General features: G+C 46.1%; 1 protein-coding gene across 5 annotated transcripts in view; it reads right to left on the bottom strand.

Annotated features, from left to right (window-relative positions):
- SIK3 (SIK family kinase 3) overlaps positions 1 to 23,708 on the bottom strand; it is a 299,150-nt gene extending 275,442 nt beyond the window's left edge. The window contains exon 1 of one of the 5 annotated variants that reach the window (XM_059707774.1): positions 22,958 to 23,708. In XM_059707774.1, coding sequence (XP_059563757.1) covers positions 22,958 to 23,230 — 273 coding nt within the window. In that variant the 5' untranslated portion in view covers positions 23,231 to 23,708. The remainder of the gene's footprint in view (positions 1 to 22,957) is intronic. The other 4 variants (XM_059707775.1, XM_059707772.1, XM_059707773.1 and 1 more) reach the window with 4 other exon arrangements.
- Between the last annotated feature and the right edge of the window lie 1,399 nt (positions 23,709 to 25,107).

Raw genomic sequence — 25,107 nt, 5'->3', positions numbered from 1 at the left:
AATTTGGAGATATATTATAAAATTAAAAAACAAGTACTGTAACAAAATAGATGTGTGGTGTGGTCCTTTTTAATAAAAGAATATAAACACTTTATATGGTACATATTTTTTAACGTTTGATTATAAGACACATGTATAGGCAGATAGAACTGACTATGCACACATGGCTCTTGAATATATTCTTCTTGTTACTAACTCACAAATCATTACTATAGTAAAGATTTTTTGCTTAAGATGTTAAAAAAAAATGAGGAATCAAAATTTAAAATGTTTGTGCTGAAAACAAAACCATCACAAAAGTGAAAAGACTTCACACAAAATAAAAAATATCTTTAAGTCATATATCTTATAAAGGAACTATATTCAGAATCCTATCTAATAATAGAGAAACATGGTAATTAACCATAACTTCGCTACCCTTCCCATTGGCAGATCAGCAGGATATGCAAATTAACTGCCAACAAAGATAGCGGCCGGCAGCCACGCAGCTGAAGCGAACAGAAGGCTTGCTTGCTCCAGTGATGGAGGAAGCCAAGGTTCCCCGCCTGCCTCAGCCCAGCTCTGAGCTCCGGATGCAACAATGTTGCAATTATAGAAGCTAAACAAACTCCAGATACCAGCTTTCAGCCATCAGCGGGCTCAGAGCTTAGAGTGCCACTGATGGTAACAGAGTTTCAATTATAGAAGCTAAACAAACTCAGATACCTGCTTTCAGCCAGCCATGGCCTCAGAGCTCAGTGGGGACCCCCACCCTGAAGGGGGTGTGGCCAGCTGCAAACAGCCATCAGCCCGTCATCCAGGCTGGCCAGGCACCCCAGTGGGCACCCCCATCCTGAAGGGGGTGTGACCAGCTGCAAACAGCCATCAGCCCGTCATCCAGGCTGGCCAGGCACCCCAGTGGGGACCCCCACCCTGAAGGGGGAGTGACCAGCTGCAAACAGCCATCATCCCCTCACCCAGGCTGGCCAGGCACCCCAGTGGGGACCCCCTCCCTGATCCAGGACACCCTTCAGGGCAAACCAGCCAGCCCCACCCATGCACCAGGCCTCTATCCTATATAGTAAAAGGGTAATATGCCTCCCAGCACTGGGATCAGCGGAGCCACGAGGCCTCCCGGCACCGGGATCAGCGTGACAGGGGGCAGCGCCCAAACCCCCTGATCGCCCTGCAGCTCTGTGACAGGGGGCGGGGCCACAACCTCCCTATCCGCCCTGCTCTGTTCGTGACAGAGGAAGGTGCCCCAACAACCTGATCAGCCCTGCTCTGTGCCTGATACGGGGGAGCTCCCCAACCCCGATCGCCCTGCGGCTCTGTGTGTGACAGGGTGCGGTGCCCCAACCTCCCCCCCACGGGCCCTGCTCTGTGTGTGACAGGGTAAAGCCATAACCTCCCCATCGGCCCTGTCCTGAGTGTGAGAGTGGCGGCGCCCCAACCACCTGATCGGCCCTGCTCTGTGGGTGATAGAGGGCGGCGCCCCAACCCCCTGATCCGCCCTGCTCTGTGTGTGACAGGGGGCAGTGCCCCAACTCCCCTATCGGCCCTACTCTGTGAGTGACGGGGGGAGCTCCCCAACCCTCTGATGGGCCCCGCTCTGTGTGTGACAGGGTAAGGAGCCCCAACCCCCCTGATGGGCCCTGCTCTGTGTGTGACAGGGGGCAGCGCCCCAACCCCCTGATGGGCCCTGCTCTGTGCGTGACAGGGGGTGGTGCCACAACCTCCCCATCGACCCTGCCTTGAGTGTGACAGGGGGCGGTGCCCCAACCCCCCAATCAGCCCTACCCTGAGCGTGACTGAGGGTGGCATCACAACCTCCCAATCTGCCCTGCTCTGTGCATGACAGGGGGCAGCGCCCCAACTCCCCAATCGGCCTTGCTCTGAGCCTGACCAGGGGCTGCACCTAGGGATTGGGCCTGCCCTCTGCCACCCGGGAGCAGGCCTAAGCCAGCAGGTCGTTATCTCCCGAGGGGTCCCAGACTGCGAGAGGGCACAGGCCAGGCTGAGGGACCCCCTTTTCTTCCCCCGAGTGCACAAATTTTTGTGCACCGGGCCTCTAGTAATAAAAGAAACTAGAAGCTCCGTGAGGTTAAGTGATTTGCCCAAAGAAAAGTGCCTGACTAGTAAAATTAAAATTGGAAACACGTGGCCTGACCCCCACACCAAAGCTCAGTTCATTACTACAGGCTGCCTCTGGCAATTGATAGCCAAATAGGTTCCCCAAAGAGTCGGAAAAGCAGAAAACAGTGGTACTATCATAAGAAAGGAAGAAAAATCTAGGTAACACAAACTGAAATGTGATTTTCCAAAATTTAATGTGACTCCCAAATGGACTCTTGGCCTAAAACATTAAACAACCATTGACATAGAACAGTGATTAGTATAACAGTGCCCTTTTTACTAAGCGCTCGATTAAAGCGGGCACTGGATGCAGCTGCTCACTAAAAAGGAGAGAAAATGAGATAGGGGGCAGCAGGCTGAAATCACTGCCACTCTTCCGCATACGTCAACGAGGCCAATCAGTAACATGCTGCTGATTGTTTTCTTGAAGACTGCAAACTCCTCTAAAGAGATCCAAAAGTACTATGCCAAGATTTAAATAATTTAAGAATTACTATGCACATATAAGGTATTTAGATATAATATATGAAAGGGGTGCCTCTGCAGCTGACTTGGACACAGAGATCATCTGCTGAAATACATTTGACTAGAATAACAATGTCACTGTTGATGAGAAACAGAAAGTAAGCTAAGAGCATACAGTCACTAAAAACATTATTTTGAGAGTTTAAAAAAATGAACTACTAAAAAAACTTATCTATTGTCAGAACACCACTTATGCAACGTTAGAACATTTTGACAGAAGCAAAGGGCAATGGGAGGCAGGAAAGAGAAAGAAAAAATCCTGCAGGTGCCCAACTTATCCTACTAAACACACAGCTCTGCTCCTGCCTTCCACAATAAAAACAGTTCTGTTCCTTGTGGCACGTGAATGAAGATTTCATTTGCCAGGAACAGAAAACAACTTACTACATGAAAATGTCAACTTGTTCTCTGGAACACTACACTAGCAGTGAGCAGAAAAAAACTTTTAAACAAAGAGAGTTTGGGCTATTTCCTCATCAAATTTTTAACATCACTGGCCCTTTATCATTCATTTCAGTTCATGTAAACTCCAACACAGTGGACAAAAATACCAACCTGAAGTATACACCACAAATAAAAGATTATATAAAATACCTTGTCCTCAAATTTCTAACAACTCTGACTTATTTATCATTTTAAATTAATGGAGAAGCTCTCCTAACCCATTTCCCCTCAACCAACCTGCCAAAACAATCAATCCTTTCCCTTCTCTCTGTAAAACAACTGGTGCCCTCAGCATGTGAAATGGCCCCAATTAATAGCTTCTCTCTTATTCCTAAGTATTTCTGTTCCCACCCATCAAGCTGTATGCTGACCAAGAATTGTTTTTACCCAAACTATTTATACCAGTTCTTGTTGTTATAGCTACATAGTTTCATTAGACAGGTAAACCAATAAGAGATCAGGGAGAAAAGAAAGAAAGATAAATAGATAGATAGATGATAGATAGATAGATAGATAGATAGATAGATAGATAGATAGATGATAGATAGATAGATAGATAGATAGATAGATAGATAAAAATAAATAAATAAAAAGAGCCAGGGGCTGTCACATCCGAAACAACCAAACAGATGACCAAACAGGCTGCATGGGGCGACCAGGCCGGCAGGGGGATTAGTGAGGGACGACCAAACGACTGAACGGCAGGCTGTGTGGGGTGACCAGGCCAGTAGGGGGGGAAGTGAGGGATGACGAGGTCAGCAGAGGGGGGTAGTGAGGGACGACCAGGCTGGCAAGGGTGCAGTTTGTGGCAACCAGGACAGCAGGGGTGGCAGTAAAGGTGACCAGGTTGGCGGGGGAGGGGGGGTGGGGGGGGGTAGTTGGGGATGACCAGGCCAGCATGGGAGTGCAGTTTGTAGCAACCAGGCCAGTAGTGGGGGCAGTGAGTGGCAACCAGGCTGGCAGAGGGGGTCAGTAAGGGGCGACCATGCTGGTGAGGGGGGCAGTTAGGGACAACCAGGCCAGCAAGGGGGGCAGTTGGGGGCGACCAGGCCAGCAGGTGGGGCAGTTAGGGGTGATCAGGTCAGCAGGCAGAGGTGGTTAGGGGCGATGAGCTGGCAGCGGGGCCAATTAGGGGCAATCAGGCAGGCAGGCAGGGAGGAGTTAGGAGCCAGTCGTCCTGGATTGTGAGAGGGATGTTCGACTGCCGGTTTAGGCCCGATCCCCAGGACAGCCCCCAAGTGGTCCTGGATTGGAGAGGGTACAGGCTGGGCTGAGGGGACTGCCGCCCCCCCTGCCCCCCCCCCCCCGTGCACAAAATTTGTCTATATATATAAAAGACTAAGTGTCCATCCATCCGACTGGTTGCTATGATGCACAGTGGCCACCAGAGGGCAGAATCTCAACACAGCAGCTGCCATGATGCACACTGGCCATCCAATCTAATAAAGAGGGAATATGCAAATTAACCATCATGCCATAACAAGATGGCAGCCCCCCAGCAGAGGCGGGGATCCCGTAACACAAGATGGCTGCGCCCACAGCAGAGGTGGGATCCCTGTAACACAAGATGGTGACGCCCACAGCAAAAGCGGGGATCCCATAACACAAGATGGCTGCGCCCACAGCAGTGGCAGGGTTCCCCTAACAAAAGACGGTGGCGCCAAAAGGGTGGGAATAAAGTATTAGATAGACTGTTCACTGTGAGCTTTAGAGAATCAGAACAATATTACCTTAGACTTTTGCTTCTGCATGTAAAAGGTGCAATAAGTTTTGATGATCTGTGAACTGTAGTAGGTGTAATTTATGATACATTTCGTGAAGCTGCTAAACACCGAGGATTATTACTTGACGACACTATCTGTAAAGATACAATTGACAATGCAATCATCCTTAATATGCCCAAACAACTACGTCAATTTTTTGCATACATATGTGTTTGGATGTCCTTCTGCTGCAGACAAATTATGGGATGAGAATAAATCTCATTTTATTGAAGATTTCTGTTGGAAATTACACCAAAGAGAAGGTGCCTGTGTAAACTGTGAAATGCATGCCCTTAACGAAATTCAAGAGGTATTCACTTCCGGACTATCCTTCATTAATGAATACAAATACATGTGATGAATCATACGAGCAACAACAGGCAAAGGTTTTGAAAAATTCTCTCAATGATGAACAGCTGGCAGCCTTTCAGATTATAACTTCAGCCATCAAAGATCAAACTGTACACCCCAAATACTTTTCTTGGATGGTCCAGGTAGTAGTGGAAAAACTTATCTTTATAAAGTTTTAGTACATTATATTAGAGATCATGGTGGTACTGTTTTACCCACAGCATCTATAGGAATTGCTGCAAATTTACTTCTCGGTGGAAGAACCTTTCATTCCCAATATAAATTACCAATTCCATTAAATGAAACTTTAAATTCTAGACTCAATATAAAAGAGTGAAGTTGCTAAAAGCATTAAAAAGGCCAAACTTCTCATTATTGATGAATGCACCATGGCATCCAGTCATGCCATAAACACCATAGACAGATTACTAAGAGAAATTATGAATCTGAATGTTGCATTTGGTGGGAAAGTTGTCCTTCTCGGTGGGGATTTTCGACAATGTCTCAGTGTTGTGCCACATGCTATGCAATCAGCCATAGTGCAAACGAGTTTAAAGTACTGTAATGTTTGGGGATGTTTCAGAAAGTTGTCTCTTAAAACAAATATGAGATCAGAGGATTCTGCTTATAGTGAATGGTTAGTAAAACTTGGACATGGCAAACTTGATAGCAGCTTTCATTTAGGAATGGATATTATTGAAATCTCCCGTGAAATGATTTGTAATGGATCTATTATTGAAACTACCCTTGGAAATAATATATCCATAAATAACACTAAAAATATATCTAAACGTGTGATTCTTTGTCCAAAAAATGAGCACATTCAAAAATTAAATGAAGAAATTTTGGATATACTTGATGGAGATTTTCACACATATTTGAGTGATGATTCCATTGACTCAACAGATGATGCTAAAAAGGGAATTTTTCCCATCGAATTTCTTATTAGTATTACTCCTTTGGGAATGCTATGTCATAAACTAAAATTGAAAGTGGGTGCAATCATTATACTATTGAGAAATCTTAACAGTAAATGGGGTCTTTGTAATGGTACTAGATTTATTATCAAAAGATTATGACCTAACATTATCGAAGCTGAAGTATTAACAGGATCTGTGGAAGGAAAGATTATTCTGATCCCAAGAATTGATTTGTACCGGTCTGACAGTGGCCTCCCATTTAAACTGATTCGAAGACAGTTTCCCGTGATGCCAGCATTTGTGATGACTATTAATAAATCACGAGGACAAACTCTAGACAGAGTAGAACTCTAGACAGTGCCAAGTCCGTGGTGCTGAACCCGTTTTCGGACATGGTCAGTTATATGTTGCTTTCTCTCAAGTTCAAAGAGTGTGTGACATTAAAGTTAAAGTTGTAAATACTTCATGACAAGGGAAATTAGACAAGCACTCTGAAAGTGTTTTCATTCTTAATGTGGTATACAGGGAGATATTAGAATAAGTTTAATCACTTTATCAGTCATTGTTTGCATCAATGTTATTTTTATACCTTTTTTGTTGTTTTTATATCATGTTTTCATATCATGTTTTTGTTGTTTTTATATGTCTTTGTTGTTGTTATATCATTTTGTTATTGTTTATGAATATATTCATGTATTATTTTCATATGCATTTTACTCATCTCTGATACTTCTATTATAGAGAAAGGGCAAATAGCAATATTAAAATATTTCCTCTAATTAATTCCCTTTTAATGTGCATGAATTTTTCTGGATCTCCAGAGAGGTTCTGTCCAGGTTCTCCAGTCAGGTTCAGTCACCAGGTTCTAATCAGGCTCTCCTGCCAATCTCCGCAGTCAGGTTCAGTCCAGGATCCCCTGCCATGCTCTCTTGCCAGGCTCCGCCTCCAGGCTCCGAGGCCAGTCCCTGTCCAGGATCCTCTGGCATGCTCTCTCCAGCGAAGTTCTTCTGTCTCTAGAGAACGTTCTGTGTAGGTTCTGTGCCTAGGCTCTGTCTCTCTTGGTCCTGTCTTCCAAGCCCTGTCTATAAGAGAGCATTTGGGGTTTTTTCTTTTTAATGCCTGCTTTTAAAAAATAAAAAAGGGGGAATTTGCCGGGAGCCGGTCCATCCTTGCTGTTTCAAGGGACCTGGCATATATGGCATACTGTTCTTAATATGTTTGCTCACCTTCTTGGCGCTGTGTTTTAACCAAGGTCACCTCTCCAAGAAAGGTTGAATCCCCAGGTAGGGATTTTCCCCTGAAGTTAGGGAGGGAATAAAACCTCTTAACTAAGTGCCAGGCGGGTAATTAATCATTTTAACTATGAACAATCATGCTTAAGCTACATAATCTTTACTCCCTGGAATGGAGATAAGAAACGCCCTAACCTTTGGAATAGAGATTGATAGGATTGGAATCAACTAGTATAAATACAGATGCAACAAGACAGCGAGAGACAGAACTTCAGAGACAGAATTTAGAACACAGAACTTAGGAGACAGGGCTTGGGAGACAGGACCAAGAGAGACAGAGCCTAGGCACAGAACCTACACAGAACGTTCTCTAGAGACAGAAGAACTTCGCTGGAGAGAGCATGCCAGAGGATCCTGGACAGGGACTGGCCTCGGAGCCTGGAGGCGGAGCCTGGCAAGAGAGCATGGCAGGGGATCCTGGACTGAACCTGACTGCGGAGATTGGCAGGAGAGCCTGACTAGAACCTGGTGACTGAACCTGACTGGAGAACCTGGACAGAACCTCTCTGGAGATCCAGAGCAGAACCTCTCTGGAGATCCAGACCAGAACTTGGCTAGAGATCCTGGCTAGGCTGCTGATCAACTGAACGCTGTCTCCATGCCCTTCCTTCTTTGCCGACTCCGTCCACACCTTTGGGGACCCCTGGACCTGCTGGGGTTGGACCCCAACAAATTTTGTGCACCAGGCCACTAGTTTAAAAATAAACAGCACCACGGACCTGGCACTGACAAACCAACACTCAGCTTCCCCAAAGTGGGACACAGGCCCCGCCACCACTCTGGAATGAGACCCCACCAAATCACAGCCAACGCTGCCAAGAACCCATGGCACAAAATGCGGCCCACAGCCCAGCCCAGCCTGGAAACAGTCGCTGTGGTCACCGGGTAATAACATCACATAGCAACAGCTGGCTTCCTCTCCCTAGCGACTAGCCTCCTTGGAGTTTCTTCAGCCCAGGAACCCGAATGATTTACTAGGTGTACCGGTTAATAACGGCAGATTTTGTAATCAAAGAAAACACGATAATTTCAGGAGAAACATCAAAAGTGCTTTATTCAAAGTAATGTCCATCGTTAGCTACACATTTCCCCCAACTTTCAGGTAATTTGTGGATACCGTCCCAATAGAACTTTTCTTGTTTTGAGGCAAACCATTCAAAGACCCAGTTTTCCACTTCTTCGTACGTTTTGAAGTGCTGCTCAGAAAATGCATGTGCCATCAATCAGAACAAGTGGTAATCTGAAGGAACAAGATCTGGTGAATACACCAGGCAAGATCTTTCAACATGTCTTTACTGGTTTTGAAGTGTGTGATGGTGCATCATCATGAAGCTAAATTACTTTGCCGTGTCTTCTGGAATATTCTGGTCATTTAACGATCAAAGTGTGGTTCAAACTGATTATTTGTTGTTAATAGGAATCAGTATTAACAGTTTCACCTGGTTTTAAAAGCTCATAATACACCACACCTTCCTGATCCCACCAAACGCAGAGCATTGTCTTCTTTCTGAAGCGATTTGGCCTTGAAGTTGATGTTGATGGTTGACCTGGATCAACCCATGATTTTGTGCATTTCGGATTCTCAAAATAAATCCACTTTTCATCACCAGTCACAATTCGATGCAAAAAAGACTTTCTTTCGTGCCGTTGAAGCAACATTTTACTGATGACTTTTCAGTTTTCCATTTGTCTTTCATTCAGTTGATGTGGCACCCATTTCCTTCCTTTAAAATCTTTCCCTTTGCTTGTAAACGATCAGAAATTGTTTGCTGAGCAATGTTTAATCTTTCTGCAAGTTGTTTTTTATTTTGACACACATCTTCATCCAATAATGCTTGTAATTGTTGGTCTTTAAACTTTTTGGGTTGACCTGGACGTTCTTTGCCTTTCACATGGAAATCATCACTTTTAAAGTGTTTAAACCAGCGTTCACAAGTATCTTGAGATGGAGCATGTTCACCATAAGCTGTCCGAAGTATACAATAACTTTTTCATCAAAATAAAGTAATGAATTAAAACTTTCCAAAAATGTTTTTTTACACAAAATTCGACATTTTTAAGCGTAAAAATATCTATGATGTTAACACCTTCAGAAAATTTGACATATGGCATTACCTGCTCAGGCTTTGTCCCAGTACAGGATTCTTCTTTGTGCATTCCTTTCATACTTAGGGAATTTTTTTGGATACCAGGATATTTTCATTTTGAAATAGTCTATCAACTGCTCACACTGAGTAAGAAACCATACTAATATCATCCCCCAAGGAAGGATGAGTTGAAGGGAAGTGAGACCTAGTAATTGTTCGCTCTGTCACTGCGTGTCAATGCACAGCGACAACCAGATCACCCTCCCCAGCACTGAACCACCTTCCCCAGTGTCCCCATGGCTAGAGCCGGATGTCATGGGATCATCTCCCCTTCTACACGACAGGCTGGCCTTCCAGTCACCTGCCCCAGGAATTTACTCATCACAACTTACAAAGAGGCACATAGTTTTCAAGTCCTTTAAGAGCATGACTGGCTTTCTTAAATCCCATTCCCATGAGATGCTATAGGGCAAGCTGCTTGATTCTGTTTTGACCATGCTAGTCAGTCCTCCAAGAGTGACGTCGGATGGGCGTTGAAAGCTGCTCTTTCCAGGCTTAAAGAGCAAGAATCTTACTAGTAAGTGTATTCTTTGCATGTGGTCAGCATCACAGTGGAAATCGATGCTCTATTTCTCTGAAAAGTAATCGGGGTTAAACTGAACCACCCCCCACCCCACCTGCAGAGTTCTGATTACCATGGCACCCATTTGTAAGGCTGATGGCCAGGTCAGGTCTGGCTATGACCTTACCAGTATACATTCATGCCCACTAGGAACCGACCAGCCCAGTATTGTTTAATGGTGCTGCCTTTACTTTTCAGTTGACTTCCATGTCATCACAAAGGACATTTGCATTGAGTGTGTAGTCTGTGGTATATGTATAACTTTCGTTACACAGCTCATGTATTGGTAATGTTTAGTAAGCGTCAACACGCTGCAGCTGATACTCTAGTCCTTGCTTAGTTGGAAAGCCACGTATAAAAGTATGGCATGTAGTGAACACTTTCTTCTATATCAGTGGTTCTCAACCTTCCTAATGCCACGAGCCTTTAATATAGTTCCTCATGTTGTGGTGACCCCCAACCATAAAATTATTTCGTTGCTACTTCATAACTGTAATTTTGCTACTGTTATGAATCGTAATGTAAATATCTGATATGCTATATGTGTTTCCAATGGTCGTGACCCACAGGTTGAGAACCGCTGTTCTATATGAATGATGAACTTATTCTGACTTTTAAGAACTATATCTTCTTTTCCCAAATTGGGTAAATATGCTTTTGGCGCCAACCCCATGGACAGTCTGGGGAGGTAAATCTGCCACTGTCACCAGGTGGTGGTGACAGGAGGAAGCTGGAGCGGGAGGCTCTCCTGCATCCGCGCCCTCCCCGCCTGGAGCCCAGCATCACTGTCACTTGGTGGCTCCCCTCAGAGCTGCTGTTTCCAGGGCCAGGACATTCTGCTGTGGCAGGACCTCTCGGCTGGGTTGTAGTCATTCCCTTAAGAATCAGTTACTGGCCACCTGAGCAAGAGGTGTTTCTAATACAAAGGGTAGGACTCAGGTCTGGTGTTTTTTCTAAGTGCCTAAATAAGTAAGCCAGGTGACTTACACAGAAGCATTTTCATAAGGAAATAGTTTTACCCAGACTGTCTTCGAGGTAGCTCAGCAAGCCAAGATGAACCTGAATTTGAGGTTTAGAATCAGTTCATGTCTGCATCGTATCACGTATTGTTGAGTAGGAAACATTTGCCATTGAGACTTGGAGAGTACTGGGCAAGGAACAGTGTTAAAATGTGGTGATATTAACGATTTCTCAGGCTGAAAAGAATGACAGCAAAAGGTAAAGAAGCTGGAAAGTATCTGGATTTACACAATATACAGGCAAATATACAATATACAATAGCCAATATTTTCAACTAAATTCCAAGAGAACGGTGTGATAATGTACACAGTCTAAGGAAATACTATGGAATAAGCCCAGGAAGGAGAGCTCTATGTGCATAGTGTTCCAACAGATCCTGTGTAAGTAAAACCAGTCAGAACACAGGCTTTCATTCACACGGTCAAAGTGTGGCATGGAGCCTTTTGTATCCAGTGAAAATAGAAAGTTAAGAAGGGGTTTGAGTATTTTATTTAATGTCATCATTTTGAAATTGTTAAAATGCATAGTGAGTTCAGAAAGCAGACCTGATGCCTTTGTGGGAGATGGAGCCACAGTCATGCTCTGGGTGGGACCACCACTGCAGGACATTTGCCGCTTTACTTTGTATTTAAAATTGCACATGTTTACCTACCAGTGTTTACGAAATCCTATATTTAGGATGCTTTTTTTTTAAATAAAGTATTATGATTTGAAAAAAAGAAAAAGAAAATTTGACATATGAAGTTTTGAAGCTTGCTGTCAATACAACAAAATAGCATACATATCAAATCGCATATATATCAACATATGTATAACTCCATCTATTGAAAAAAATCCACATTAACTGGTACACCTAGTATAGCCAGGGGCAAACATTTTACAGTTTAACCAAATGTTTGTGAAGGGTTTTCACGTGCCTCATCTCATTTGATCTTCACAGAAGTCCTGGAGTAGGTAGGAGACTTGATAGAATCCTATTTTCTTTTCATTAGCGGGAAAACGGAGATTTAGAAAGTTTAGAAATGGTGAAACTTGAAAATGACTTCATGTTTTCTCACTGTGCAGAATAGAGTCAAACACTGCTGCAGTTAAATATTTTACCCTTTGTTCTCCCTGCGTGATCTACAATAATCTGCTTCGTATTGATATGTACTGCTGTGTTGCTGACAATTACCTGAAAGAGAAGTTGGGGTGCTTTGCTGGGCTGGAAAATGTTTAGCTAAATCAGAAATCAGGTCTAATAGAATCAGATCTTATTCTATATATATAAAAGGCTAAGTTGACTCACACATGCACGATACATATAAATCTCTCACTGGCGCCAATCGCACACGTGTTTCAATCTGTAATTGTCAATCGTGAATTTGGTTGACACTTCTATTATAAAGGGCAAATAGCAATATTAATATATTTATTCTAATTAATTTCCTTTCAGTGTGCACAAGTCCGTGCACCAGGCCACTAGTGTTTCCATAAAAACTAAGCTGAGCCCAGCCGATGTGGCTCAGTTGGTTGAGCATCGTCCCATGCACTGGAGATCACCGGTTCAATTCCCGGTCAGAGCACATGCTAAGGTTGCAGGTTCCATCAATGTTTCTCTTTCTCTCCCTCTCCCATCCTCTTTCTGAAATCAATAAAAGAATGTATCTTTTAAGAAAAGAAAACTAAGTTGAATGCTTAAAAAGATGTGGTAAAGTCAAATTAGATATGGATGAAACAAAAGATTGGGGGAATCATAAAACTCAAGAGGGATTCTGTACTCATATTGCTTCACCAATGCCTTCAAATTTCTACTCTTCTTTAAAAAAGCAAATCAAAACTGGAAATCTTAGATGATGAACTATGGGTATGTTTAATGCAAACAAGATAGAAGGAACTCCCTTCAGTATACAAAGAAAGACCTTGGCCCTATATTAAAAGATTAGCAAATTTGTTTCGTAAATTACAAAGAAAAAGAGAAGAAAGGGAAACCTAAAGAGAAAAAAAAAAAAAAATTTCTTTAAAAACTTGAGACAATGCCCTAGCTGGTTTGGCTCAGTGGATATAGTGTCAGCCTGAGGACTGAAGGATCCTGGGTTCAATTCCAATTAAGGGGACACACCTGGGTGGTAGGCTCGATCCCCAGTTGGGGGTGTGCAGAAAGCAGCCGATCAATGATTCTCTCTCATCACTAATGTTTCTACCTCTCTCTCCCTCTCCCTTCCCCTCTGAAATCAATAAAAATATATATTTTTAAAAACACTTGAGACATCAATTATAAACTTACTAGAGGCCCGGTGCACAAAAATCTGTGCACTCGGGGGGGTGGGGGGGCGTGCCTCAGCCTGGCCTGTGCCCTCTCGCAGTCTAGGACCCCTTGGGGGATGTCCATCTGCTGGCTTAGGCCCACTCCCCGGGGGATCAGGCCTAAACTGGCAGTCAGACATCCCTCTGGCAGCCCAGCAGCCCTCAGGGGATGTCCACTTGCCAGAGGGGAGCAGGCCTAAGCTGCAGTCGGATATCCTTAGCGCTGCTGAGGAGGTGGGAGAGGCTCCCGCCACCACCGCTGTGCTGGCAGCCGTCAGCCTGGTTTGTGGCTGAGCAGAGCTCCCCTGTGGGAGCACACTGACCACCAGGGGGCAGCTCCTGCATTGAGCATCTGCCCCCTGGTGATCAGTGTGTGTCATAGTGACCAGTCATTCCCAGTCGTTCTGCTATTAGGGTCAATTTGCTTATTACCCTTTTATTTTATAGGATTTAGACCATGATTCAAACAAATAAGTGATGTAAAAGGAGATATATATATATATATATATGAAATTTTAAGTGGTTAAACATAAACCTATGAACCAAGAGGTCACAATTCAATTCCCGGTTAGGGCATATGCCAGGGTTGCGGCTTGATATCCAGTGGGGGATGTGCAGGAGGCAGCCAATCAATGATTCTTTCTCATCACTGATGTTTCTATCTCTCTCTCCCTCTCCCTCTCTAAAATCAATAAAAATATATTAAAAATATATCATATCCTTTTAAAAAAAAAAAAAAAAAAAGGTCAAAACCATTAAAAGCAACCCATTGAAATTAAAGGTCAGTGACAAAAAAGTTGTTTTGTTTTTGTTTTCAGTCAGCTCACCTAGTATGAAGAACTGAACAGCCCTAGCCTGTCTGGCTCGGGAGACAGAATGTCAGCCTGTGGACTGAAGGGTCCCGGGTTTGATTCTGGTCAAAGGCACATGCCTGGGTTGAAGTAAAACATACTGCTTGTACTGGAGCTGACATGTGGCAGAAATTTGGTAATTTCTCAGAACTTCCTAATCAAAACCTAAATATAGTTTAAGACAACTGGCCAAACGTATCCCAATGAATGAGCCCAGCCTACACAGACAAGCTTCAACAGGTAATGGGTTTGCTTCTCTTTCCTTTTCAGCTTCTGGAAAATGAGGCTGAGTATTCACAATCTGGTTCCTACCTCTCTGACATCCTAAATTCTGAGATGAAATACTATTCACTGTCTACAGAAATACAGGTTGGGGCAAAAGTAGGTTTACAGTTATGAGTACATGAAACAGAGTTTATTCTTCAAGAGGCCTGGTGCACAAATTTGTGCATGGGTGGAGTCCAGCTGTCCCACCCTGATGGAGGCCATCAGGGCGAGCCAGCGAGGGAGGTCGGCCAGCCCCATCCCCGATTGGGGGTGAGGGGGGGTGATCAGGGGTGGGGCCGGCCAGGGGGAGGGGCTGCAGGTAGTTGTGGGAAGTGGGGGGTGGGGGTGGGGCGATCAGGCCGGTTGGCCGCTGCAGTGCGCATCATAGTGACGGGTCATTCCAGTCACTTGGCTTTTATATATATAGATTTATTAGTTATTGTATTATTTTCCATACAAATAACTGTAATCCTACTTTTGCCCCACCCTGTATGATCCTAACAGAACTTCAGGACGGCTCATCCAACAGTTTTATACTAATTGATGGAACTTTATTGTGAACAGATTTAAAAATATATCTCTGAAGCTAATTCATCCAAGGCTGTTGAGGCTTCTCAAAGACACTGCTTGGCCACTTATTTTAACAAGTATGTATTATGTTAGGACAAAAATCCACAAGAATGTATATAATTTTTGGTCATCCACAGGACAGTATGACAGGCCTGTATTATGTATTATGCCAAAAGGGACCAAGCTACTCACTATTAGAAGGGCTCAGGGTCTCACCTGAAGGCTGAGGTCATGCACTGGGGAAACGGGTGTAGCTCTTAGACCAAAAACTAGAACCACATAAGAAAAGCTCTAGCTAAGAGGTTATCTTGGCCTTCACCTGTGTCATCACGGTATGTATCTTGGTGACCAGTTCTCTTAATGAGTTAAAAGACGGCACCATCCCCTGGAAACCAGTAATAATCTGTAAAGTGAGGAGTCCATCTAAGACAGGTACATTCAAAGATGGACCAGTCCAAGAGCAGAAGCATAATGACTCCCCTTCCCTGGGAGTGAGCGAGATTCAGTGGCAAAGGAGAACAAAACAAGGCCGACTGTGCTTATGGTCATTGCCTTCTCTGTTCCTTTCCCTTTCACTTCTTTAGTGTTTTGAAAGGCTTTTTGATACCTTAGTCACGTCAAGGGGGCACCAAGGGGTATTTGAACAGAGGCTTAAAGGCAAAACAATGGCAAAGTAATGGATCCATGGAGGACTGCTGGTAAGTGACAGGGGTGACAGAGTGAAATGATGCCCAAGGATAGGTGAAATAGAGTGTTGGTATATATTCTTCCTCCTGTTTGGAAGATTGTCCTTTAATCATGACATCTCACTTTTGAAATTTAGATTAACAGAAAGGATATCTTAGACTTTAATTGAGGGATCCTCAAACTTTTTAAACAGGGGGCCAGTTCACTGTCCCTCAGACCGTTGGAGGGCCGGACTATAGTTTAAAAAAAAAAAACTATGAACAAATTCCTACGCACACTACACATATCTTATTTTGCAGTAAAAAAAAAAAAACACAAAACGGGAATACAATATTTGTATTTGCATGTGGCCCGCGGGCCGTAGTTTGAGGACCCCTGCTTTAATTAGTAGGTATGTCTTGTTTCTCTAATTAAAAAAAAGTCAAGTGCTCAGAAGGCAAGGGCACTGTTTTTTATGACTGGAGGAGTCAGAGTAGTTAACTAGAAACTGGAATGCCTGAACTCTAATTCTAGCTCTCACACTAACTAGCTATAGGATTCTGGGCAAATGGAGGGAGGAGGGAAGATACCAAAGGGAGTCATGAATCTAATGGGTAATTGGTCTAAACTACTTTAATAGCCCCTAAAGGCCTGAGATTCTAAACTCCATTAAGTCCATCTTTCTAGATTCTGGAAAGAAAGCACTGGAATATAAGATTGCTAAGATCTCTTTTGTGTCCAAATATCCACAAATATTTGTAGGCTAATCATGTTTAATTTATGTCAAAACGTATTCTATTCTCTTAATGTGTGAAAGAATATAAGTGTTAAAACTGAACACCTCCTCCATCTGAAGAAATGCATAGAAAAAGCTTTTTCACCCTTAACCACAAAATAACCTGCATGACTTTTTAAAAACATAAACCAGATGATGACAGTGCTCTGCTTCAGTATCTGTTGATGTCAATGCTGTTTCATGCTTAATTCCATGACATGGCTATAAACCTATATTACCTGGTCCCTGTCTACCTTTTGACTTCACCCCTTACCATCCTCCCTCTTGTTCCATGACCTTGGGTCTAATTTTTGAAAAAAACCAAGCTTTCTACCCCAAGACCTTTGCACTGGCCATTCCCTCTGCATTGACTGTAACCAAGCATGTCTTCCAAATCTTCCCATGATGCTCATTCAGGTGTCAGTTCAAACATCATCACATTGGAAAGGCCTTCCCGACCCCTCTATGAGAAACGGCATCCTTCCCCAGACACTCTCTAGCCCATTTATTTTCTTCATAGTACACATCACTATATGAAGTTATTTTTTACATGTTTCTTATCTGTCTCCTCCCATTACAAAGGAAGCTCCAAAAAGGCAAGAGCTTTTTATCTCTTGTTTATCAGTGTACAAACAAGAGCGTCCAGGATAGAACCTGCACAAAATTTGGATTCAATAAATATGCGCTGAATGAATGAATAGGTAAGAGAAAGATTCCATGTCTGTGCAGAGATGTTTTAAGTGGCTCTGGTGAAGAGAGATAATTTCTTTTTCTTTTCCAAGAATCCACTATGTTCTCTTTTGTGCTGTGAACTTGAAAACATCAGCCAGGCTGATGCCTGGAAAATGAAAACAGCACTTCTGGCACAGAAACAACCAGACTGGGCACCTCTGGCTTGCGCCAGATCTATGACTTTCTAGGGAGCTGGCACCAAAGCCAAAGTGCTAAATAAACAGCTCCGATGCTGAAAGTGGAATGCCGGTATTCTGAATCTAGAGAGACTAGTCCAAATCAATGTTAGCTCTTCACAAAGTTTCAACGAAGTCGGTAACCCCATCACAAATGAAGTATCATATGTATCAAAGTGAATTAGTCACCTTTCAGCAGGCATTTCTGTGTTATCTAGGGGTGGATCTATCCCCTCAACTGTAATGTAAATCCTGCTTTCAATTTCTTTTTGACATAATTCACTTTTCTCTTTACCACCGAGTCTTGCTTTCAAGTCTTCTGATGAGCACAAACATCATCTCATGTGCTTCATGAAAGTCTTACTTAGCAGTGGATATAAAACTATGAGCCCACTGAGTTTTTCTTCTCGTGGAAATGAGTTCACACCAAACCACACAGTCTGCAGATGTGTCCTGGCTGGTCGATATGTGGAATGGGGTCATGGGGCAACATGTTTCCTCTGTGTGTTATCTAAAGTAAAGAATCCTGACCTTGGACTTCTAAGTAGTACCCTAATGCAAATGTGTTCTTGTAAGAATAATTCTTCACATTCTCCACCAAATTTAAGGTAATCTCTGGAGAAAATACTGCTCTCAAACTCTGTTCCAATGTGACAAACAGAAGTAACACAAACACACAGAATATTCAAAGCAGCCCAAATAAAAGCCAGCATCAGCCACAGTTTTCATTAGACAAGTCTCATAACTAACGATTTAAAAAGTTTAACTAATGGAAAACTGTTTTAAAAATCCCAATTTCATGAAATCAGCCCATAGCCCACAGGAGTTTAACCCAACTCTCTCAAAGTGCCCCTGACATAACCTGAAAGCAAATATCATCAGGATGGCATCTACCCAAACAAAATGAATGGCTTGTACATTCATGAACTGTTCCAAAGGGGTGAAAGGTCAAAAAGGGGAACTATGTCTTATTCACCTTTGTTATTATAGCATCTGATGATGATGCTGATGCTGATATATGCCTACTATGTGCTAAGTACTATTCTAAGAGCTTCGCATATATTATTTAATCTTCATAATACCCAAACTTGAGAGGTAAGTATTATTGTCATCTCACAGATGAGGGCATCCAAACACAGAGAAATTAAATAATTTACCCAAGATCACCCAACTATTAAACAGCAGAGGATCCAAACCCAGGCAGTCTTATCCAAAGCTCACGCTCTTACCATAAACCAGTAACGGGCAAGTAATATGCATCTGTTGAAATACTAAACATTAAAAGTATTTGAGCCATGGCCAGCTGGCTCACTTGGTTGAAGCATCATCCTATACACCAAAAGGCTGCAGGTTCAATTCCTGGTCAGGGCACACACCTCGGTTACAGGTTCAATCTCCAGTTAGAAAGAGTACAAGAGGCAGCAAACTGATCTCTCTCTCTCTCTCTCTCTCTCTCTCTCTCTCTCTCTCTCTTTCTCTCTCTCTCTCAAAATCAATTTAAAAACCCATTATCTTTGGGTGAGAATTTTTTAAAGGTACTGGCCCAGCCCTGACCGGTTTGGCTCAGTGGATAGAGCGTCAGCCTGCGGACTGAAGGGTCCCAGGTTTGATTCTGGTCAAGGGCATGTGCCTTGGTTTCGGGCATATCCCCAGGGGGGGTTGTGCAGGAGGCAGCTGATCAATGTTTCTCTCTCATTGATGTTTCTGACTCTCTATCCCTCTTCCCCCTTCCTCTCTGTAAAAAAAATCAATAAAATATATATATTTTTTAAAAGGTACTGGCCCAGCCGGAGTGGCTCAGGAGTTGAGCACTGACCCATGAACGAGGAGGTCACAGTTCGATTGCCAGTCAGGGTACATGGCTGGGATGCGGGGGTTGATCCTCAGTAGAGGGTATGTAGGAGGCAGCCAACCAATGATTCACTCTCATCATTGATGTTTCGATCTCTCTCCCTCTCCCTTCCTCTCTGAAATCTATAAAAAAAAATTTTTTTAAGTATCTGACCAATGGCTTTTTGACCAATAGTCATGGTCATGTATACTTTAAAAATATATACATGTGCCCTGACCGGTTTGGCTCAGTGGATAGAGCATCAGCCTGTGGCTGAGGGGTCCCGGGTTCGATTCCAGTCAAGGGCATGTAACTTGGTTGCGGGCACATTCCCCGTAAGGGGTGTGCGGGAGGCAGCTGATCGATGTTTCTCTCTCATCAGTGTTTCTAACTCTCTATCCCTCTCCCTCTCTGTAAAAAAATCAATAAAATATATTAAATATATATATATATATATATATACATATATATATATATATATATATATATATATACATACACACACCCTTTGTTTTTATTCATCCAATCAGTGTAAGTATAATTAGGCTCAGGCAACATACTATAAGCAATTGAGAACAGAAAATCTTTATTTTAAATCTTTTTAATACTTCAGAGTATCCTACCAAAAGGATAGAGCCGAAGAATCTCAGACTAAGGCTCCTCCAAAAAAAAAAAAAAAGGAAAGCAGCGATGGTAGGACAGACAGCCAGGGTAAGCTGCTGACCAAAGTGTGTCAGAGATGCATACTCTCTCCTGCTACTGCTCTGCAGTGGCGCGCTAAGCACTGCAGTGCTGCCCGCATGAACTCTGAGCTCACGAATGCAGCGCCACAAAAATCACCAACAACCAAACAGGAAAATATTTCCCTTTCTCAACTGATTTTATTCATCCCCGGGGCCTTCCTCTAGAGGGTTTGAGAGTTAACAGAATCCGGGAAAGGGCCAAGCCTCACCACTTACTGCTGGACAGAGTGTTGTAGCTTACTCAATAAATGAAGTTTACTTTAGCTTCTCAGTCCCTGGAAAGGGTAGTACATATAAGAAAAGGTGACCATAAATATTTCTTTGATGTTCAGAAACACCTACTACCTACCCTCCTTCAGCCAACACAAATGTCATCTGAATTACCTGAGTCTGATTGTTATATATGGTTACTAGAAAAACCCAGACCTGTAGGAATAAAAGGAGAAGAAATCACATACCTCTAAAAGAAGAAACAAAAAATAATACAATCTGGAAAGAGATGGGGGGGGAGCCCTCTTTGTTCCAAGCGACCTGGCCACAGACTAAGATACGCGCTGCAGTGCCTGGGAAGAAAAACCTACCTGAGGAACTGAAAAGGCAGCTTCTGCCACTGCTAGAAGCGCAGGCACCTTCCTCGCGTTATATAACCAAGCCATGGCCTCGATAGGCCTTCATACTGTATGTCAACAGCTGTTAAGCACATCTAAGCTGTCAGCATTTGAGAAACCCTTCCAAAGTGGATTCAGATTAAGCATGGAGCAGGCCAAAATATGCTCATCGTTCACCCAGAGCACATGACAACTCCTTGTGAATTAAGCTTCACCCATGTCCTCAGGGTAATTTAAGCAACAAAAGATAGGGCGCTTGTAACTGTACTGTAAGTAGGAAATTGCACACTGCCACAGAAACCCAAATGAGCGCTGGTGTGGTCCCATCACACATGCAACTCATTGAACTCATTGTCCATGCCATCCATTTGTCTCATTCAAGATTTTGAAAATTTCCATACAAAGGAATTGCATAACTCCACACCACAAATGATCAAAGTTAAAACCAACATAAACACTGACACCATTTATAAACAACCACTGTCTAAAATGCTGCAGTCCTAAAGGATACCAAAGCCTCAGAGAAAAACTAAGACACACACACAGGAAAATTAGAAAGTGGGCAGACCAGCCATAATTAGCCACTGGTTTTGCTGACTACTGAAGACAGAAATGTCTCTTTCATATATAACACCAAGAATAAACTGTTTGCAATTACATTTCCAAAAACATTCAACCCTGTGTGTCCGAAATTTTTTATCAGTATTTTGGTGTATTCAAGGGCTGGAAGATATAAAATTCTTTAAGGCACAGACACCATAAACCAGGTAACCAATTAAGTTCATGGAGTCCGTCCCCCAAAGATCAAAGCAGAATAATCACAGGAGTACATGTGATAACTTTGGGGGAGGGGGCAAAAAAGGAAATAACAAAACAAGGAACAAGGCCCCAACAACTAGAGTTGTTTGTAAACATGAGTTTGGCTTAGCTAACAGTAAGCAGAACTGGAAACACTGGGGTGGGGGGAAGGTGGAGATGCACCAGAGTCTTGGCTCAGCCTACCCCCCCCCCGGCCCCCCCAACCCCAGGGTTGGAGGCAACAGGGTCACACGGGGAACCGTGGGCTTGATCTCCTGCAGCTCAGACCCGCAGACTGGAGGGCCTCCGATAACAACTGACAGGAAGGCTGACGAGCACCCCCTCCCCAGAGGAAGTGAAACGGACCAATCAATTGTCCACAGGCACCCACCCCGCCAGGAGACAAGGGCCCGTGAGAGCCTAGGACAGAAACAAGGGGAAAAGCAACTTCGGCCGCTACGTGAGCAGGAGAGGAGGCCTAGACCCGCCGCTGGCTTCTGAAGACACGCGACTGCCATGAAGGCAGAAGCCGGGCAGGTGACGGATGACCGGGCGCGGGCTGGGGCAGGGGCACTGGTGGGGCTGGTGTAGGAGGCGGCAGCCGCCGCCGCTGTGGGGTTCTTCCTAGTCAGGCCGGGGGAACAAACTGCGTGTTGAACGCGAGTCATGACTCCACTGACAGTGTCCATTCAAGTGAGAGAATGCACAAAGGAAAAATGTGGAGCACAAATGGGCTTTGTGGGTCCAGCTGAAGCCGAACGCCTGGGCCCGGTGCCTGAGATTCCGACCCTCCCAGAGGAGGCGGCTGCGGGAACGCGCTACCCGATTTCCTCCAAAGGGAACTTCCAGGTAAGACGGTGTGTGTACATGGGTGGCTTCCCGCTGACCTTGAATCTCATCACTGCACCCCGCGGGTCCCGGGAACCAGCGGGCCTCGCCGCCTCCCGCCCGCCCGCCGGGAGCCACACCGGCCAGCAGCCCAGCTCCCCAAGTGCTGCACCCCCCGACCCCCGCCGCCCTGTCCCCGAGCCCATTCCTGCAGAAAAGCAAGTAATTTCTCCCCAGTGTTGCCCCATTTCCTTCATCGGTTCCTCCAATGGTCTCGTCTGTCCTCAGGCTCCCCCTCCCGCCCTCTATGCGGACTGAGACCTGTCAGAGGGGCCGGCTCGCCCCGGCCCCCCTGAGCCCACACGCGCCCAAAGACGTGCCCGGCCGCCCCGGTCCGCGTCTCCCACGCCCCTGCCTCGTCCCCTCGGGGTTCCCACCCGCCGGTTCCAGAGTCTCCTCGGCTCGGCTCGTGGGGCGTCGGAGTTCCCACCTCGTTCCGATCGTCCGCCTTCCTCGGTCGGCGCGGGACCCCCCTCCCGCCGCGGCGCCCGGTCCCGGCACCAGGCCCGCACCCCGTCCGGGTCCCGCACCCCCGCGCCCGCTCCCCAGTCCCGCGGCCCCTCAGGGTCCCCGCCCGGCGCCCCGGGCCCCCGAGCCCCCCGCCCCGCGCTCGCGCCGCGCCGCTACCTTGGCCTTGGTGAGGAGGTGCGTGGCCCGCTTCACCACCGCGAAGTTGCCCTTGCCGATGGTGCGGTCGATCTCGTAGTAGCCGATGCGGGCGGGCGCCGGCCCGCGGGAGGCCGGGGCCGGGGGACGCGGCGAGGCCGCTGCCGGAGGCACAGCAGCGGGGGCGGCCGGGGGTCCCGGCGCCGGCAGAGGCAGCAGGCGGCCCGCCGGCCCGGCCCCCCCGGCCGCGGCCCCCGAAGCCCCGCCGGCTCCGCTCGCCGCCGCCGCCGCCATCTTGTGCACTGAAACCTCCGGGGCCGCGGGGCGCCGCGGGGAGGGGGCGGGGGGCGGGAGGAGGGGGGCGCGCTGACGTCACGCCGGGGCGGGGCGCCCGCGCCGCCGGGGCCCGGCGCCATGGCAACCGCTGGTCACGTGCCGACGCGCGTCACTGCCCGGAGTCATGGCAACGGTGACCTCACCCGCGAGCTCGACCTTCCCGCGTGGGCGCTGCTCCCCGCCGCCCCCGGTTCCCGCCGCGGCGGCGGTCCCGAGTCGGGGTGCTGCCAGCCGGACCCCAAAGCCGCGCCCCTGGACTCGCTGAAGTGACCCTGCCGTGGCCGCTCACCCTGTCAGCAGCCGCCCAGCCTCCCTGAAAACAAGATGTTTTGTCACCAAAATGCAGCCTGGCGCCCGGAGCCCCGGCCCGAGGCGGGAGCTGCGGCACGGAAGCACCTACAGCCGAGCCGGTAGCGAGGCGGGGGCGGGGGCCTCCCGGGAAAGGTCTTCCTCTCGCCAAAGCCACGGCCTCATCGCCAGCGAACGGCATGGGAAACTAGGACTTGCGTGTTCGCGGGCGGGAAACCAGGCCACACACGCATTCCAGTTCCCGGGCGGGTGGGCCCCAGGAAGGTACGTCACTTTCCCTCCTCCCACTCGCCCCTGGACATGCTATAGCCACGACTGTCCTATTTCTGTCGCTTGTGTAACCTCATGCAGCGGTGCGCATCGTCCATTGAGCCGCATCGCAGTTAAAGGGCGGTCTGTTAGGCAAAACAAATAATAAAATAAGAATTCCTAAGGACACGTATGTAATACCTTAATCAATAACAAAAAAATAAAAAGGAATCCCATCCTGACTAGCGACTCTCCAAGGACATTGACGATGCTCGGATTTCTTTTCCTCTCCTCCTCAGCTCCCTGGCATTCCTCACCCTTTGGAGTCCCTCGCTAGCTCCCAGGTTTCCCCCCACCTCCCCCTCCTCCCCCCCCCCCTTTATTAAGTAAATTAACTGCTTTAGTTGGAGGTGGAGAGGAGTAGGCAATTGGGCCATCAATGAGAAGATGGGGGCAGGGGGAGGAGATTGTGAACATTTCTATGTTAAAACGTATCTCTTCAGTCCAGTCCTGACCCATCCACACTTGTCTCTCCATGGCAAAACTGTATCATCAGATCACTGCATGTACAATATTAAAAACTGACATCGGAGCACTGTCAACGTGTGAGAAGGAGAGGGCATGTCTGCGCTCTCTGACCAAAGGATATCTACTAGCATTCCGACTCCCCATCTGACTAGGAGTAACCGCTGGGACTAGAATGGACAGAGATGTCCTTCTGCAATTGTCTTGGATCAACGGCCTGGTGGCTGTTCCAAATTGCCAACACAATTAACACTAATTGGCTCCTTTACTAGCAAATAAGGGTGAGGATGGAGTAGCCCTTGGCTTCTTGCATTGGTCAAATCCTTTCATTGGTTGAGAGCAATCGATCCGGATAAATGATGTGGCCCGCTTCTCTTCCCACTTCATGGCCCCTCTCCCCTGCCGTTAGCAGGGACTGTACATTAACTTTGCATCTGGGCCCCAAGGTCCCTGTATTACCATCTCCTTAAGGACAGGAGGGAAGGGGACGGGAATGAGGAGCTCGACAGAAGCCTCAGCTGCTGGCAATGCAGGAAAAAGAACCTCGTTTCCTCCGGAGGCAGGACCAGCACTGAAGCCCCCCCTCACAGGCACCTTACAGCCGCTCCTCCGCTCCTGGAGGTCATTGGAACAGGGAGTGGGGCAACTTCTGCTGCTCCCTGGACGGCGTCAGAAACAAAGCTGCCCCTAGAGAGAAACCGGAAAATGGAGCGTTGGTCTAAGCTCCAAAGAGAGAAGACACGTCTCTACTC

Source organism: Myotis daubentonii, chromosome 9, assembly GCF_963259705.1.
Source record: "Myotis daubentonii chromosome 9, mMyoDau2.1, whole genome shotgun sequence".
Lineage (NCBI taxonomy): Eukaryota > Metazoa > Chordata > Mammalia > Chiroptera > Vespertilionidae > Myotis > Myotis daubentonii.
The sequence above is the reverse complement of the archived record's forward strand: the minus strand, read 5'-3'. Positions and strand labels throughout refer to the sequence as shown.